Source organism: Periophthalmus magnuspinnatus, chromosome 1 (assembly GCF_009829125.3).
Source record: "Periophthalmus magnuspinnatus isolate fPerMag1 chromosome 1, fPerMag1.2.pri, whole genome shotgun sequence".
In the NCBI taxonomy this organism is placed as follows: domain Eukaryota; kingdom Metazoa; phylum Chordata; class Actinopteri; order Gobiiformes; family Gobiidae; genus Periophthalmus; species Periophthalmus magnuspinnatus.
The window spans coordinates 3,144,304-3,162,272 of record NC_047126.1 but is presented as its reverse complement, the minus strand read 5'-3'; the positions used below and the strand labels follow the sequence as shown (position 1 = coordinate 3,162,272).

The 17,969-nt window shown below is 43.4% G+C and overlaps 1 protein-coding gene across 27 annotated transcripts in view; it reads right to left on the bottom strand.

Annotated features, from left to right (window-relative positions):
- LOC117376736 (nuclear factor 1 X-type) overlaps positions 1-17,969 on the bottom strand; it is a 130,518-nt gene that overhangs the window by 74,745 nt on the left and 37,804 nt on the right. For 23 of the 27 annotated variants that reach the window (XM_055223345.1, XM_033973269.2, XM_033973324.2 and 20 more), the window contains one exon: positions 12,456-12,987. In XM_055223345.1, the coding sequence (XP_055079320.1) occupies positions 12,456-12,987 (532 nt within the window). Of the gene's footprint in view, positions 1-12,455; positions 13,145-13,508; positions 14,191-17,969 lie in introns of those variants that run through there. The other 4 variants (XM_055223355.1, XM_055223329.1, XM_033973300.2 and 1 more) reach the window with 4 other exon arrangements.

The following is a 17,969-nucleotide window of genomic DNA, read 5'->3' as shown; positions in this document are numbered from 1 at the left end:
TAGCATCCCATTAGCACCTGCGCCGGGCGTTTTGTCTCTGCGCTAAACGGGGTTGTGTTATCACTTATTGCAAGAGTTCGGCACGTTTGACCCCTGTTAATGTTCTGGATTGTGTCTGTGAAGTCAAAAATAAAGGTAGCGCTAACTGGAGGTATGTTAGCTAGTTTTAAGCAGGCAAAACAAACATAAACAAAGTGAAAAAGAAAAGGTTTGACGCAAATCTGTTCAATAAAATGGACTTTCCAGAGATTTAAACGATGTTATACTTGTCTCTTCTTCTCAGCTAGCTTCTTTATCGTTTAATCGTTTATTTTCAAGACGCCATTTTGCCGATAAATCCCCGTTTTTTACCACGCCCACTGTGACCTACGCACTTCCTTCTCCAGTTTTATTTTCTTAACCGGTGATAATCGTAGGATTCGGCAGCGTCGCGTAAAAATAATCCGCTGCTCGCTAGTGTGATGTGTAGCTATCCATAGGGGGCGCCGACAGCTACGCGCCGCTTTGTTGTGATGACATTTACGGCGACGTCAGCTCCCATTGGACACCGCAGTTTTCTAAAGCAGAACTCAGCGGATTTGTTTCTTTTTTGTTAAGTCGTTTTAGATCACGCGTCAAACTCAAGGCCCACGAGCCAAATGTGGCCCGCAACGTCATTTTATGTGGCCGCGACAAGGTAAATTAAAAGGTACGACTGCCTTAAAATATCAGTTTATCAGGAGACACACAGTTAAACAGCCATTTTTTCATATCTAAGCAAATTCACACGCAATATTTGTAACTTGAATAAGTAATAAATACAGAAACGGTTAAATAACGAGACTAAATAATAGTTATTTTACATTACATCTAGTTATATTTACATCCGATTAATCCGAAAACGAGTCTGACACCCCTGTTTTAGATGAATATCACGATTTAAAATGTGCAGATTAAAACAACAATCCACAGGTGTCGTAGATTATAACTATAGAGCGACGCACAACAATAAAAACACACAAAACCGTCACAACTTCAGCCGTTTATCTGCACAGATGGAGATAAAACCTAAAGAGCCTAAACAAACACGGCGCAACGTCTCAGATAACAATCAAACACAAATTAGCAACAGATTTCTTTAATAGGCCGTTATGTTCTCTTTAAAAGTGAAGTGCCACCTTGATTTACGACTAATCCCAAAGAAAGTGACAACCAAACAGAGAGAGAGAAAACAGAGGGATAAACGAGTACAAAGCACGAGGCGCTCACAGTGGAAACAGAACGGGGGTCGGCTGAGCGGGGCACGGGAGTAATTGCAGGAAAAGGGGCCTCATTAGTCTGTCACTGTTCAACCCTTAATTTTGGGATAAGCCCAGAGCTGGAAAAGAAGACTCAATTTTGCAGAATATTTCCAAAGTTTTTTCTTTTTTTTCTGCCTCTCGTGTTTTTTTGCACAGCTCAGACCAAAGCTCTGGACGCCAGCCATGGATCAATAAATCAATTTAAACACTCTATCGTCACAAGAGATGAAAAAAACACAGGAGTCAAGCCAGGACAACACATGGGAAAAAAGAAGAAGGGTTTAGGGTTTGGGTTTAGGGTTAACGGTTTAAGGTTAGGGTAAGGGTTTAGGGGTGGAATTAAAGTTTAGGGTTCAGGTTAGGGTTAAGGCTTTAGGGTTAATGTTTAGGGGTTAGGGTTTAGAGTAAGGGTTTAGGGTTAGAATTAGAGTTTAGGGTTAAGGTTAAGATTAAGGGTAAGGGTTTAGGTTTACGGTTAGTGTTTAAGGGTTAGGGTTTAGAGTAGAGGTTTAGGATTAGGGTTTAAGGTTAAGGTTAGGGTTTAGGGTTTAGGATTGGATTACAAATTTAGGGTATAGGCTTTAAGGTTAGTGTTTAGGGGTTAGGGTTTAGAGTAAGGGTTTAGGGTTAGGATTACGGTTTAAGGTTAAAGTTAGGGTTAAGGGTATAGGGTTAGAGTTTAGGCTAAGGGTTCAGGTTTAGACTAAGGGTTTAGGGTTAGAATTTGAGTTTAGGGTTAAGGATTTAAGGTTAGGGTTTAGGATTGGGTTAAAAGTTTAAAATATAAGATTTAGGATAAGGGTTTCGGGTTCAGGTTTAGGTTTAATGTTTAGGGGTTAGGGTTCAAGTTCAGAGTTTAAGTTTAGGGTTAGGGTTTGGGGTAAGGGTTTATGTTTTAGCGTCAGGATTGGGCTTTAGGGTTAGGATTTACATTTAGAGTTTAGGTTTAGAGTAAGGGTTTAGCGTTTAGGTTTAGGTTTAGGCTTAAACTTCACTATTATTCATCAATTTCCCAAACTATTTTAACCCCAAACCCCACATTTCGTCTGATTTCTCGTCTCCATTTTGATTCCTCTGCTTCACAAACACCTCGGTATTTGATAAAACACATTTCTCACACACACATTCGCTTTACCTCCGCACGCACAGCACTGGGAACGGTACAAAAAAATGATATAGTCTCATTTATTATAGATAGCAGTGTCTCTCTCCTCTGTTCTCTCATCTCCCTCCTGCCCGCTCGCTCTTGTGGGAGGCAGCACTGGGCACCATGCCACGCCACATCAATATGCGCGCTGGTGAAATGTTTCCCCCCCGTTTGCCTCATGCAGCAGTGGAAGCAGTGGCTAATGTCACCGGATACGGCAGGTCATGTTAGCTGGTAGTTAGTTAAAGGAGGTTAGCGAGCTAGCATTCCCACTGTGGCCAGAGTTACGACTTGGGCCAAACCAAAAAAAAACAAAAAACGAAACAAAACAAAAAAACGCTTGTAATATCAACCTGCTACTGCGACCGTTGATGTAGACAAGGGCAGAGCTAGCGCCACCCTGGAGGCTCCTTGGACCGGTCCCAGGCAGGGTTCCATGGGAGCCCTGGTTGCCATGGTGCCAGCCGAATTTGGGTCCAATAAAAAGGGAAGGGGAGCAGCGGGAAGGGACCGTTTCAGGGTGGCGACGAGAACAAAACAAGAAGAAGCGTCGGCGGCCGTGTGTTGCGGCGACGCTAAGGCTAAGTGCTTCGGCGGAGGTGTAAGGACTGGTTTATATGGATGACGTTAACTGCTTTAAGTGAAAAAAATCGATTGTGTGAACCGAACGCGCATAAAGAGGAAGCGTTCGCATTAAACTCTTGGCACTGACAGTCGCTCGGATGAATACAAACGTCTCGGAGAATTACATCGCACTTAAACGGACCTAGCACTTAGCACTTACGCGGAAGGCCACAGCTAAATAGAGTTAAATCGAGACGTTTAGATGTTTGCGTTTAATTTACCTGTCGGTGTTGAAAAGAAGAGCGACCTCGACCTCAGTGTGCGTATGCTAAACGGTTTCAAACGCACTTCCACCTGCTCCAGACAATGCGGAGAATTTACTGAGGTATTTCATCGCTCTAAACATCAAAAACGCTCCCCGACTGGCCGCAGGTCGGTGCCAGTCGTTCTCATGTGGTTTGGAAGTGTTTTAAAATGAAATCTTTTGGGAGAAATGTTGCAACAGTAATGGAAATGGTATTTGTCGATAAAACACACAATGATCCGAGCGTTTTGTACTTAGAAATAAAACGATATTCAAACTGAGGACGCCTGTTTGTTTAAAGTGATGCTGTTGGGGAACGAGAAAGGTTTAGTAAGGAATAAGTTGAAGAGTGACCCTTTGAAATGGAAAAAAATGGACAGATATAAAACAGGAAATGTATGTAATGGAAAAAAACGACTTATTATTTGAGATTGGAAGCTGCTAAATTTGAGACACGATGGATAAAATGGACAATTTCCCTATTTCCAACGTACAACCAGCTGTATTTTATTTGTAGAACCCGCCGATTATGTGTTCTCTTATGTATGTTTGTTAAACTTTGGAAAACCGCAAATAAAAAGTAAAAAACCTGTTATAAAATAGTGTGTGTTAGCATGACGACGACGAGTTTACACAGACAAAAAGTTCAAATATAGTTCTGAAATGGCCAAAAATATTACACTATTATTATTAGAAAATCAATTTATCGATCAGTATATGTAATTTCTTTGCAATAATGGGGAGTTTTTCCAGTTTTTTTATGTAATACGCTAAAGTTTGAGCTGCACAAAGTTGAAAAAGTGACTTCCAGAACGAAATATTAGCTCTTTCTGCTATTTATATGCTGTTTTTTTAATGAAACTGCCGTCCACTTCTTGTTTTACTTCAGGATTAACCGGCTTTACTGTGGCTTGAGGTAGTTCCAATATCATCGTTTATCGTGATGTTTATCTGTAGCGATATATCGTGTTTCAAACTGTGGTATAAAACCCCCATAAACGACGGCGTGAAGGCAAAGGTGCAGTTTATTAACAGTTTCCCACCTTTTCATACTCCCTTAAACCGTTTATCTCTCAGAATCTTAATCGATCACAAGATAAATTTCCCGTTTGTGTCGGCCTGTCACAATAATCGCAGTTTCTTTGTAAAAGCTGGAAGATTTTGAGTATTTTTGTTGTGATATGAAAGGATTTGAGCTGTAGAGGTTTGAGTAACTGTCATATAATCACTATATCCACGTGTCATTCTATATTTAAAAGCTGGTCTTGACCTACTGGAACATTTTTGTCTTTATGATCAGATTTAAGCCGCTAAAAAGTTGAATTAATAATTTACACGAGTCATTACAGACGCAAACTAACAACTAAAACTGTTTATTTATTACAGCTCAGGGTTTTTTTTAACAATATTGTAGATTTAAAATGTTTTTTGTGGTTTAAATCTGCTCTTGGGTTTTTGTGTCAGTTCCAATATTATCGTTTATCGTCTAAATTTACATCAGCGATATATCGGACATATTTTGTTATCACCGTCCTACTTCGATGGTTAATTATTGTTCCATTTTGCTATCAATATGTTTCAGTTCAGGCCTTTTCATCATACTGTCTATTTAAAACTGTTTGTGTTAATGACAGGAAGTAGTTTCAAAGTTATTATCGTTTATCGCGGTATACCAATATATCGTGCTTTAAAATGTGTTATGACAGGCTGATTTTTATGGCTAATTATTTCTTCATTATGCCATTAATATGTTGTAGGCCTTTGAATAATACTGTTTACTTTAAAATGGTTCACTGGTATTATCCTGCATTATCGTTATGGTGTCAGTGACATAAATTAGTTTAAATATTATCGTTTATCGTCTATATTTACTTATCAAATTTCTAGTTTTGCTATCGTGACAGGCCTACTTCTATGGTTAATTATTACTTTGCTACTTTTAATGATCCAGTCGATTTAAAAATGGTTAACTGGGATGGTTTTTCATAATCATTATTGTGTCAGTGGCATAAATTTGTTTCAATATTATCGTTTATCGTCAATACTTACTTAGTGATATATCGTACTTCAAATTTTGTTATCGTCACAGAGCTGCTTCTATTAAATATTGCTCTATTTTGCTCGTAATAAGTTGCAGCTCAGGTTTTTAATGATCCTGTCTATTTAAAAATGCTTCAATGGGATTATTTTACATTATCGTTACTGTGTCTGTGGCGTAAAGTATTTTCAATATTATTATCGTTTATCGCGGTTTACCTTTGTAGCAATATATCGTGGCTTCCATAACAAATTATTGCTTCATTTTTGCGGTTCATATGTTTCAGCTCAGGTCTGTTAATGATACTGTGTTTAAAACTGGTTTGTGTCAGTGGCATAAATTAGTTTCAATATTATCGTTTATCGTCTATATTTACTTCAGCGATATATCAAACTTAAAATTTTGTTTCTAGCAGTTCAGTTTCTATCAATTACTGCTCTATTTTGCTATTAATAAGTTGCAGCTCAGGTTTTTAATGATCCTGTCTATTTAAAAGTGCTTCAGTGAGATGATCTTACACATCGTTATTGCATCAGTCTTGTAAAATAGTCTCAATATTATTATCGTTTATCGCGGTATATCTTTGTAGCAATATATTGTGCTTCTATGGCTAATTATTGCTTCATTTTTTCAGTTCATATGTTGCATCTCAGGCCTTTTAAAGACACTGTATTTAAAAATGCTTCACTGAAATGATCTTACACATCGTTATTGCATCAGTGTCATAAAGTAGTCTCAATATTATTATCGTTTATCGCGGTATATCTTTGTATCGTGCTTCTATGGCTAACTATTGCTTCATTTTGCGGTTCATTATGTTGCATCTCAGGCCTTTTAAAGTATTTGTATTTAAAAATGCTTCAGTGGGATGATCTTACACATCGTTATTGCGTCATAAAATAATCTCAATATTGTTATCGTTTATCGCGGTATATCTTTGTATCGTGCTTCTATGGCTAATTATTGCTTGATTTTTTCAGGTCATATGTTGCATTTCAGGCCTTTTAAAGACACTGTATTTAAAAATGCTTCAGTGAGATGATCTTACACATCATTATTGTGTCAGTCTTGTAAAATAGTCTCAATATTATTATCGTTTATCGCGGTACGCCTTTGCTTTAAAACACTGTGTCGCCTGAGCCTCGCCGAGTCCTTTTGTGGGTGTCCTCCTCGTAAAGACTCTCTCCTGCGCTCACATGAATGAACTCTTTTGATGAATCGCGGCGCCTTGTTTACCGCCTCTCCATTTTATTTACCGGCTGCTTTTCAAGTCGTCATTGAGGGACACTCTCCCCTACAATCCCCCACAATCCCCGGCTCCTCAACTTCACACATGCTCCCCCCCCACCCCCCCCTCCTCTTCCTCCTCTTCTTCCTCCTCCTCCGTACTTAACCGTACCCCCCCTCCGCCGAGCGATACCCTCCTCCAATCCCATGTCGTTCCCTATCCCGTTTCATCACGCTTTCTTCTAGCGTCCTAGATCTGTGTCCAAACTGATTTGAAGCTTACTCGCTTTACACAAACCCATGCCAAATTTCATTCTCTGCATTCTGGCTCAGATGTGTACTTATTCTATCCCCCCGCCCTGTTTTCCATCTTCTTCTTCAAACTGCATCTCTCGTGGCGTATTTAAAAAAAAAAAAAAAAAAAAAAAAAAAAAAACGCCGTCTGTTGTGAGTCTAAATACATTACAAAACCCTCGTCAAATGAGTAAAGTTAGCATAAATTGTTATCTTACCATACGATGCTGCTAACGCTAATATCAACAGATAGAGCTAATCAGTGTGTACTGATCGAGAGGCTGCGGAATTAACGGAATATGAATCAGGATCGGGATTGTGTCATTTATAATTGGGAATTCTATATTATATCAAAACCAACTGAACGTTTATGGAGCAGAATTACAACAATGGAGCGAAAAATTTACTAGATTTTTGTGTTAAAAGGGAATAATTAATGGAACGTGAATCAGGATCGGGATTGTGTCATTTATAATTGGGAATTCTATATTATATCATAACAAATTGTGGATTAGTGAAAGTTTATGGAGCAGAAATCCAACTATGGAGCGAGGAAATTCACTGATTTTTGTTTTAAATGGGAATAATTAACAGAATCGAAATCGAAATCGGGATTTTGTCATTTCTATTCGGGAATTCGATATTTTACATAACCAATTGTGCATTAGTGAAAGTTTATGGAGCAGAAAGCCAACAATGGAGCGAGGAATTTCACCGATTTTTGTGTTAAATGGGAATAATAACAAGTTTAAATAGTTTAGGTTCAGAAAATGTATATTATTTTATGTTTTTAAAAAATAAAAATCTAGCCGTAATTGATTAATATGAAAAAAGTTATTACATTTTTATTAATTTATTTATGTATGCATTTATATTTTATTTATTTATTTTATTATTATTTATGTATTTATTTATTTTATTTTGTATTTATTTATTTTTATTACTATTTTTATTTATTTATTTATTTTTATTAATTAATTTTTTTTTGGTGATATCCCCCATATCGCCCAAACAGATCGATGCATTTTACAGCTTAATTCATCCAAGTAGCTTTGTTTAGTAAAGCAGACACAGATCTAAACACTGAAAGCCAACTCCCAGCACAGCTCTTAAAAAACACACACAAAAACCCCACAAAAAAACCACACACATAATTGTCCTATTGAGCTGTAAAATGTTTGGGCTTACAAGTTACTATAGATTTTTCAGTCGCCACAAACGGACGCCCAGGTGCTAATGAGGCTGCCGAGCGAGGGCATTTGTTTAGGAATCAAAGAAAAAAGAACAAGTCGTAAAAGAAAGAGAAGAAAAGAGCAGAGCGGCAGGATGTGAGGGAGGACGTTTGGCACAGGCTCGGACTCAAAATTTGGCGTCTTCCAAAAAACAGAGATAGCATCAAGCCAAAAAAAACGGCCACCAACACGAGTACCGCGCAACCCTTCGCTCGTTTTTTTAAAGACTCTGACATTTCTCCGCAGCGCGACGGAAATAAATCAACCCTAAACGCTGAACCAGAACAGCGGGAGAAAAAAAAAAAAAAAAAAAACGCACACGCACAAAACATCTGTATGGGAAAACCAAATAAAACTGTAATGCTGCTATTATGTGTCTAATTGTAGCATTACTGAGGCGGTGCGGTGCAGAGCGACTGGCCAGACTCGCCGGACGATGCCAGGGTCTCGCTGTGAACGACGCGCACGTTTGAATAAGCCCATGTTCCCCGGCTCTTGGCCTGTTTGATCGTGAGCGTTACTCCTCCTTTTTTCCTGCTCTGTCTCGCTCCGGCGCTGAGGTCGGGGGAATCCTGACAGGGTTTGTATACGTCTTTTTGGAATACTTACATTTTTTGGGGGTTGGCGCAGCTACAAATAAAATGTAAAATGGAACCAGAACAGAAACTACCACCCGCGCGCCGCTTTTGGACGTGATTTTATATTTTGAGAAGAGGTTATGTTTGGTTAATATTATGAAAATAGCGGATTTATAAACGGAAATTGCGTGTTTTTTGGTTTACGGGTGTGTTTTTTTCATCTATTTCGCTCCAGCTTTACATTTATATGAACATTTCTATAATCGTACGACTATAAAAAGTGTTTGTGTGGGGTGTTTGAGGACAAAAGCTTCGTGCAAAGGCTTTTCCACAGGTTAACGTAAACCCAAGGTGAACCAGAGTGTGTCTGTGCTTCTGTTTGCCCGCGGTGTGGTTTAGGTCTTCAGATAAGCGCAGACCCTGTGGTGCTGGACGGTTTAAGCCTGTAACGTCCCCTTCGTTTCCAGACGTGCGTGTATCTTTTGCAGGGGAAAAAGCTCACAGCACAACAGGGCTTTGGCTGGAGCGCGACGTCAGCCGTCCAAACACATCGACTTTTTTCCAAAGCCAAGAATAGTGCTCAGTGTTTTTAAAGAGCGCTCGTATTAGCCCCTCGGAGTTCGGACGCCGTGATGTTTCTCACTCAAATAAAATGACAAAAGTGTTGGAGGAGACACGTGCTGACGCTACTTTGTTATCTGATGTAGGGCCTGTTCCCACAATGCACCACACAGCTCTGACCCTGCTGCCTCAACACTGACATTTTATTTACTTTAATCCAAAACAAATGTAAGAGAGTGAAACACTTTGACTTTTGTTCTGTCCTTGAGGGTAAAAATCTATTTGTTAACAACACATTTTACTACAGACATGAGGAAAGAAGCAAAAAGCCCAGAATGAGTGTGAGTCGTGTCTGAGTCGTGTCTGAATAGTGTGTCCCTGCTGCAGCCAGGACGTGTCTCACTGATGCCTCATAATGTCCACTTTCCCCCAATAAATCCTCATATTCAGAGATGTTTCTCAGTGATATTCACTAGAGGACTTTTTATTTGTGATTCGTTCCTGTGGTCAGTAAATTGGCCCGGGCTGGCAGCTGCTCGAGGTTTCTCTGGGTTTTCTCACAAGCCAGTCCAAGGCTCGACTGCTGCTATAGCGCGAAAGAGGAGGGATCTGGCAACGCGGAGCGTGGAGTGTGGAGCGGTCATGGCAGAAATGGCACGGCGAGCACATTTCACACCTCCCTCGGAGTGACTGCAAATTTCCTGTACTGCACTTTTGATTAGAAACACATTTGAAACATCTTTTTATGATCACACTTACGGTTCACAAAGGAAAATAACGAATTAGAGCCAGAGTATGAGTAAGAGCACAGGGCTAACCTGGGACCGAATGCTGCTTTTGTCTTCACTTTTTCCAATCATAAATAAATATCATATTTGTGCTGAGTAAGACGTCGGTCCAGGGACGAGAGGTAAAATGGAGCCTTTTATTTTTCTTTTAAAAAGAAGCTTCAGTAGTGTCTCAAACTAAAAATAACTAAAAGTATTTTTACACCCGCTCAAATCTGCTGCCAATGTGAGGAATCTGGACTAAAAGTGAAAACTTTTGTCAGTTTTACCCCAGAAAATAGATGGTTCTCAGATGATTCTCGGTGCCAGTGTGTTCAGTGGAGCCAGGTCTGAGTGGCCGTAGTTTTTCTCGTACGTTTACGTGTGGCGGTCTGTTACGAGAGACGCGCTCAAAGGCTGGCTGCTGAACAGCCTGAGAAAGCCTGACGGCAAGCCCAGAGATTCCCTGTGGCAGCTTTTGCTACTCTGTCATAAACAAAACACAAGACGTCTTTCTCTTCTTCCCACACCAACGGTGCTCGGTGCTGCCAAACAGAACAATCACTATCGCAGCCTCTTCTCCTTTCCAACACTCTCTCTCTCCCGCCATCGCTGTCTCTCACCCAACTACAATATAAACAAAAGAGATCAGCAGAGGCTTTACCTCTGTGAGAACAACAATAAGGGCCATGTTTAAGGAGACAAAACAAAAGTGTGTACGGGATCAAAAAGGAGCCAGGACGACAACGATTCTAAAGAGCAACAAAACACTACGCAAACAAAACATACAATGAGCTCCTGGTTTTAATCACTGCACCGAACAAACTCTTTACTCTGTCTTATTATTATTATTACGATTATTATTGTCATTCCTGCTGCTCCGCTCGGTGCAGACTCACACTCAGGACACTGGCCTCTCTCCACACAAAGGTCAGAGTCTCAGTGTCAGAACAACAGAAGCACAGAAATAACATTTCAATTACACTGTCCAGTAAATACAGAGAATTTAGATGTAGATCTACATTTTGTGCATAATTTACAAATAAACCAAATATAAATATTGTCTGATATAATGTCTTCATATATGTGATCACATGTACGTCTGAAATAGCGGCTCACATGTAGTAATAATATTGGCAGGATTAGGTGTGAGAGCTGCTGAATGCGGCTGCTTTATCTCAGCCACAGATGGATCCGCGCTTAAGCCGCTGTTACTGCCAGGCTCTGGCCGGGGCCGTGTGAGGTGTTCGCTGTTTGGCTTGGAGAGCAGGAGGTTGAGAAAAACAAAGAGGGAGACTGAGTCACATAAATAAGGACAAACTTCTGCACGGGCAGATTGTGTGTGTGACGGCTGCTGAAAAAGTGCATGAAGCAGTTCTGCACTGTTTGAAATTTCAGAAAATTCCAGCTGAGATAACATTAGGTCATGAGCATGTGTTTGTATGTATATGTGGCCGGCCAATGGCGAGGCAGTGTGTGTTCCAGGACTTGGCTGTGAAACGTGTTTGGTGTGTGTGTGTGTGAGCGGTCGCTGTGATGCTGTTTCTCGTGTGTGTTTTTTTTCTAATGTGACAAAAACTACAACACAGCCAGTGTTTGGCTGCATGTGAAGACTACAGTGATGTTTGGCCCAGGGAGACGTGTGCACCATGACGGTGGCTCACACACAACAATGTCTGGCTCCAGTGCGGCTCTGGTCTGGCTGTTTTTGCCGTTCGGGGAGTGTGTACATTAGTGACTCAAAGACTGATCTGTTTTGCATCTAAAACTATGTGTCAGTTTTGTTCCCGCCTTATTCTAAACGTGTGCATTAGTACGAGTGAGAGTTTCTTGTGTTTCGTGCGTTAGTCCGAGGCATTGTGCGTTTGGCAGACAGGTCCTGTGTGGTGTAGTATCCAGGCAGACGGAGAAGGCAGTCGCAGCCTGGGGCCTGGGAGCACAAGACTCTCCCTCACACACGAGCGCTGGGCCGGGGCCAAGCGACTATCCCCGGCTACAATGGCCTTATCATGGCACACACACTCTGACGACTGACGGCAATCCTATAAACAGCAAGTCTCACTGATCGCAGCAGAACACACCATTGGACAGGGTAATCTGATTCGTCATAAAAACAGGCTTTAAATTTCAACCTATAAAACTCTGAAATCATGTTCATGTGCAGCCGTAAAAAAGCGACACCATGCTGTTCACACACACTTTACTGTTTTTTAAAAATGTGTTAATGTAAATACAGAAATACTGTGAAGAAATGTGAAATAATGTTAACAGACATTGCTACAATTATTCACTATAATTATAATATTTTACTGTGCTGTATTTAAATGAAACCACAGTGTGTTTGGTCAGTGCTGGAGTGTGTGAGTGTGTGTGAGTGTGTGTGTGAGTGTGTGTGTGAGTGTGTGTGTGAGTGTAGTGTCTGTGTGTGTGTGCATCTGGGTCCTCTGACCCGGGGCCACATACCTGGCGTGTGGACGAAGTAGGCCAGATACAGGTCCAGTTCTTTGACGGAGACTCCGATGTGGTGCGGCTGCACACACAGGCCCGGGTTGGTGCACTGTGGTGATTTGACCAGTCGCTCCCCGTCCGTGCTCTCCAGGGGGCTGCCCTTGAACAGAATGACCATGACCAGGTCCAGCCGCCACACCTTGTCGGCCTGGCGCAGGCAGTCGATTCGGCGGATCTTGCCCTTCTGGTCGGGGTTGGACAGCACGCAGCAGGGGGGCTTCTTCCCTGTGATGGTGAGCACAAAGTCCTCACGGAACTCGGGCCGGATGTCCTTGCGGAGCTTGGCCAGCAGGCGCGAGGCCCACTTCTGCTTGATCTCTGGCTTCTCCCCCAGCAGTTCGTCCTTCACTGCGCGCTCTTCCTCCTTGGACATGCGCTTCTCGTGCTTCTTGAAGTACTTGCGCTTTCGGGCCTGCAGGTTGAACCAGGTGTAGGCGAACGCTCGGACGTGGGGCAGCAGGGCCTCGATGAAAGGGTGGAATTCATCCTGGACGAGAGAGGAGGACGGAGGGAGGGTGGAGGAGCAGAGGGAGGGGGAGAACGGGGGAGAGAAGGATGGGGAGAGAGGCACGGGGGGTGAGGAGGGGAAGAGAGAAGACAGGCAGTTAGCACCGGCACGCAGCATGGAGGAGCGCCACTTGCTCTGCGCTCGCTCAGAGACTGAGCAGCCAGAGCGAGAGACAAACAGACAGAGAGAAAGAGAGGAGAGAGAGAGGGATGCTGGAGACACACACCTTACAGGCACTTGTCCGCTTCAACATGAAACACACACTTACTCTGATACATTTCAACGAGAAGAACCAGAAAAACAGCTCTAGTCATCCAAGCCAAACACTGCAACGTTACATTTCTTTGCATTTTGATTTTAAAAAACGACATGACAACAGTAACTCGTCCAGATTAGCTCCAAACAGCAGCCGTTGACTTGTTTACACGTCTTATGATTGCGTACTGCAGTTATGACATTGTGTACACAAACGCACAAAGAAGAAATCACAGAGTAGTTACCATTTTGTTTTCTCATCATAAATTCAACCCGACGAGTACAAAAAGTCAAAAGTCACACCGCTATACCAGAAAGAAAAAATGAAAAATCAAAAAAAAAGAAAAGAAAAAAAAGCTGAGAAAGTGTCCCTCAGAGGCGTCAGGGGGCAAAGGCGGAGGAGGAAGGCGGTGGAGGAAGGCGGTGCGTTGTAATAGCAGCTCAGAAACACAGGAGGTACTGTGGCCGAAGTTGTACGAGAAGTCTGCTCAAAAGCACAGAAGAAGAGGGCAAGTGTATCTGTTTTTAAAAAAGACACATTAAAAACAACGTCAAAAGTGCAAATTAGGAAAAACGTTTAAATTAGAAAGTGGAAGCCCCCAACGAAAAGAAAAAAAAAAAAAAAACAATAGTAAAGAATAAAAAGTTGTTGTCAAAGCGGCGCATGCTATGAGTTCACTTCAAATCGATAATATGTACGAGTCGGGTGAAGGGAGAGAGGGCTGGACTTGGGGGGTGCGAACGGAGGAGTAGAGAAGAAGAAGAAGAAGAAGAAGAAGGAAAAAAAAAAAAAACGGCAAAACAAGAAGAGCGAATCAATGTTGGCCGAGCGTGTACGACCGCTGGCAAACCCGAATGCCGCTCTCCCCTTTTTCTCTCCAACTCTGGCTCTCTCTTCCTCTCCACTTTCCTTCTCTAACCATTGAGTGAGTGAGTGCCAACGTGCGCAGGTCCCACCTATTTGGCACCGAGTCGCAGCCGGCCCAGCCAATACGCACGCTCCAAGCACCGAAAGGGAGGGATGAGAGAGACATGGCAGAGCGAGAAGCGGGGAGGAGGGGGGGAGGGAGGGAGGGTGGTGGTGGTAGTAGAGAGAGAGAAAAAGAGAGCAGAGAGAGAGAGAGAAAGAGCAGGGATTGTGTGTGTGCGGCGCGGGCAGAAGGTACATCATTAGCCAAATAGACAAGTTCCAAAGTCCAAAGGATATTTATTCATTTTGCATGCGTCCAATCCCGACAGCGCCCGCCTCCTAAAGCCCCCACCCGAGCGCCCGCGTCACCGGCGTAGCCACAATCGAGCCCAGTAAAACCTCTCCAACTCGTGCCCCCACCCCCCCATCCGCCACTCTCTGTCCCTCTCTTTCCCTCTCTCTCCTCGCGTTACACCACCTTGGCATGGGATGGCATGAGAAAACAGGCCCAAAATCCCACTAGACCCTGGGTCCAGCAGCTGCTCCTGGATTTACCACACAAACAAAGAGAGGAGGGGGGGGGGGGAAAGAAAATGCCCCCTCCGCCACCCAGCTACCCATCCGCCATCCACCCAACCTCCATCCAACCCTGTCTCTCTATCTCCCTCTCCTCCCAACTTCAACCCCGGCGAAATAATAGCATCCAAAAACAAGCGCTCCCCGTCACAAAAATGCTTCAAAATGGCTCAAAACGCTTCAAAACGCTTCAAAACGCGCTCTTTCACGTCCAAACTGGCTCATTTATCGCCCGTTTTTTTTCCCCCGGTTTCTCAATTCGTAACTTTTAATAGCTCCGCGCGTACGTTAAAAAGTTTCCTCGCGGTGAAGCTGGATTCTGAGCTCGTGTCGTGACGTTTAATGTGACTAAAGTGAAGCAGCAGTAAAAAGCTAATGCCGTATTAATGTTTACAATAGAGCAGCTGTACCCGATCAGTCATGGCTAATAGCGCTCGGCTTATTACGTACGATCGGGTTGTGTCTACGCCGGTCTCTGCGGGTTAAAAGCGAAAATGCCGGACGGTGGATGTGTCTTTTTTTAGGACGAGAGTCTGTGATAAAACGTGAGGGAAATAAATGAAGTTTAAAATGGTCGAAATGAGCGAGACATTGAGACAAAATGAGACAAAATGTGAGTTTCAGTCCACGAAATGAGATTTTTATATGATTTATAATAATTAAATTGTGTGGTTGAGCTCAGTTTTGGGTTTTATAATTTTTGGTTGATTTTATGGAATATTCTTGCTGTTTTTAATGTTGAATTTTTGGAACTACGGCTTCTCAAAATGTTAGTTCAACCCTTTTTTTGTCCGATCCAAATGCAAATATTGAAGAAAAAACTGTTCTTGTGTGTGTTTTTTCATTTTGTTTTTTTATATTTGAAGCACTTTGTCGAGCTGACGTTGTTTTAAATGTGCTGTATAAATAAAAACCTGAAGAAAATGGAGGTCTGGTTGGACGTCTCTGTGCAGACCCCACACACAGGCCCCTCCTCTCGTTGGCTCCTGTCTGACCATTAGGCTGATTCTGGCCCCGCTCCTCCGTCCCAGGCCCGGGCGCAGATCAAACCGACCGAGGGTGAGTTCGAGTTTCAAAGCGCTGCAAACGTAATACGCTTCCATCATTGTTTTATTAGCCTGAAACGAGGGAGCAAACACGTTTAACTGAGGTCGTAACGCGGGGTGTTTTTCTTTTGCACCGACCCCGGGCCTGCGACGGACGGACGGACGGAGGAGGAGGAACGGGCCCGCGGCTGACTGGCAGGTTGTTTTTAGGTTGGCTCAAAGGCTACGGGACTGGCTGGCGAGGCGAGCGGGACAGGGAGGAGGGGGGGGTAAGGGCTGGCGAGCTGGACGAGGGAGCGCCTGGTTGGCCACCCGGACGGGGAGCCGACTGCCTGGACGCCTGGCTGGCTCGTCGGTGCCGCTGCAGAGGGGGCTAGACCCATCTGGACCGAGCCGAGCCGGGCCGAGTGCCGATTGTTCAGACTAGCATACGCCTCACACACACACGCGCACACACACAAACGCAAGAAGAAGAAATGTGGAAAAAGGAGAAGACGACGATTGCCGTCACCTAAAAATATGGGCAAAGGGAACATGAGGAGAAGGAATTAAGAAGAAAGCATGAACATTTGTTTAGTGTTTTTGCAGAATAATGGCAGGTGTGTGTGCAGCCTATAGAACAAAGAAAGGATCTAGAATTTAATAAAGCAGGATCTGGCAAATAAAAAGGACTTACATGGAATTACTTTTTAGATTATCACAAAAACAAAATGATGTTACCCTTTATTACAGCTAACTCTGCACAGTCTGCTTTTATCTCTTCTTCCCAAATAACCACAACTCACTTTAATAAACAAATAATAAAACGGGGATGTGGACTTCAAAGTGTTGTTTTTGTCTGTATCTGTAGGAGCTTCACTCGCAGCTCTGCCCGTAGGCCTCCTAAGCCCCGACCCGTCTTATCTCTTTGTGCCACATTCACTGACCTTTGTTCAGAACGAGGAAAAAACGACCAAGACACGGTTCAGCGCAGAGCGAGGTGTTTACAGCACGACTGAGACGATCAGAGAGATCAAGGGAGTGATTAGGACAGGCCTACAGAGAACAGGCCTACTGTCAGAGGCCTACAGTCAGACAGAGGCCTACAGAGAAGAGGCCTACACTCAGACACAGGCCAACAGTCAGAGGCCTACAGTCAGACAGGCTACAGTCAGACAGAGGCCTACAGTCAGACAGAGGCCTACAGTCAGACAGAGGCCTACAGTCAGACAGAGGCCTACAGTCAGACAGGCCTACACTCAGCCCTGTCAGTCACATTCTCCACACATTGAACAGGAGGTTTTCAGGTTTAAGTTTTGTTGTAAAAAAAAAAAAAAGCTGTAAATATCCACAGACGGAGGCCTGCGCGGTGCATGCTGGTCCACAGACAGAGGCCTGCGCGGTGCATGCTGGTCCACAGACAGAGGCCTGCGCGGTGCATGCTGGTCCTAAAGGCGTCAGAATAACCAGAGGAAGTCTCCACAGCGCGCGACGGAAGCGCGTTTCCTTTTCCACAAAAACAACAAATATGACGTAAATTTAGGCTAAATAAAAATATAAAACATCTCACAGTGAAAAGCTCGTGCTCGTGTCAGTGCGCCGTGACGCTGCACGCGCCTCCTGCACGCGCCTCCTCCGCGTGAACCCGCGTGAACCCGCGTGTGACGCTGCGCTCGTGGCTCGCGGCTTTTTCATCGCTGACGTCACATAATTATCTTTACATCGTTTGAGATTAAGGAAAAAAACTCCTCTGGAACATTTCACCAGAGCAGCGCAACTGTGCGCAGAGTCTGTGCGCAGAGTCTGCGCCGCTCCCTCTGTGCGCAGAGTGTGTGCGCAGAGTCTGCGCCGCTCCCTCTGTGCGCAGAGTGTGTGCGCAGAGTCCGGGGCCCCTCTGCAGGCCGCAGCTCAGAGGGGCCCAGAGGAACAGACAGGTCAGAAAAATAAAATACTACAATTCAAATGGGTAAAAAAGTGTTTTAAAAAAATGTGTGGAAAAACATCCACGTGCACAGAGCTGTGTGTGTGTGTGTGTGTGTGTGTGTGTGTGGTGTGTGTGTGTGTGTGTGTGTGTGTGTGTGTGTGTGTGATTCATTTCTTTGGCTCACTGCCACAGCTTCAATTGTAACATTTATACAAACAAATACCAATAAACCAAATAAACCAAAAGGCTTAATATGATTTAAACACAACGA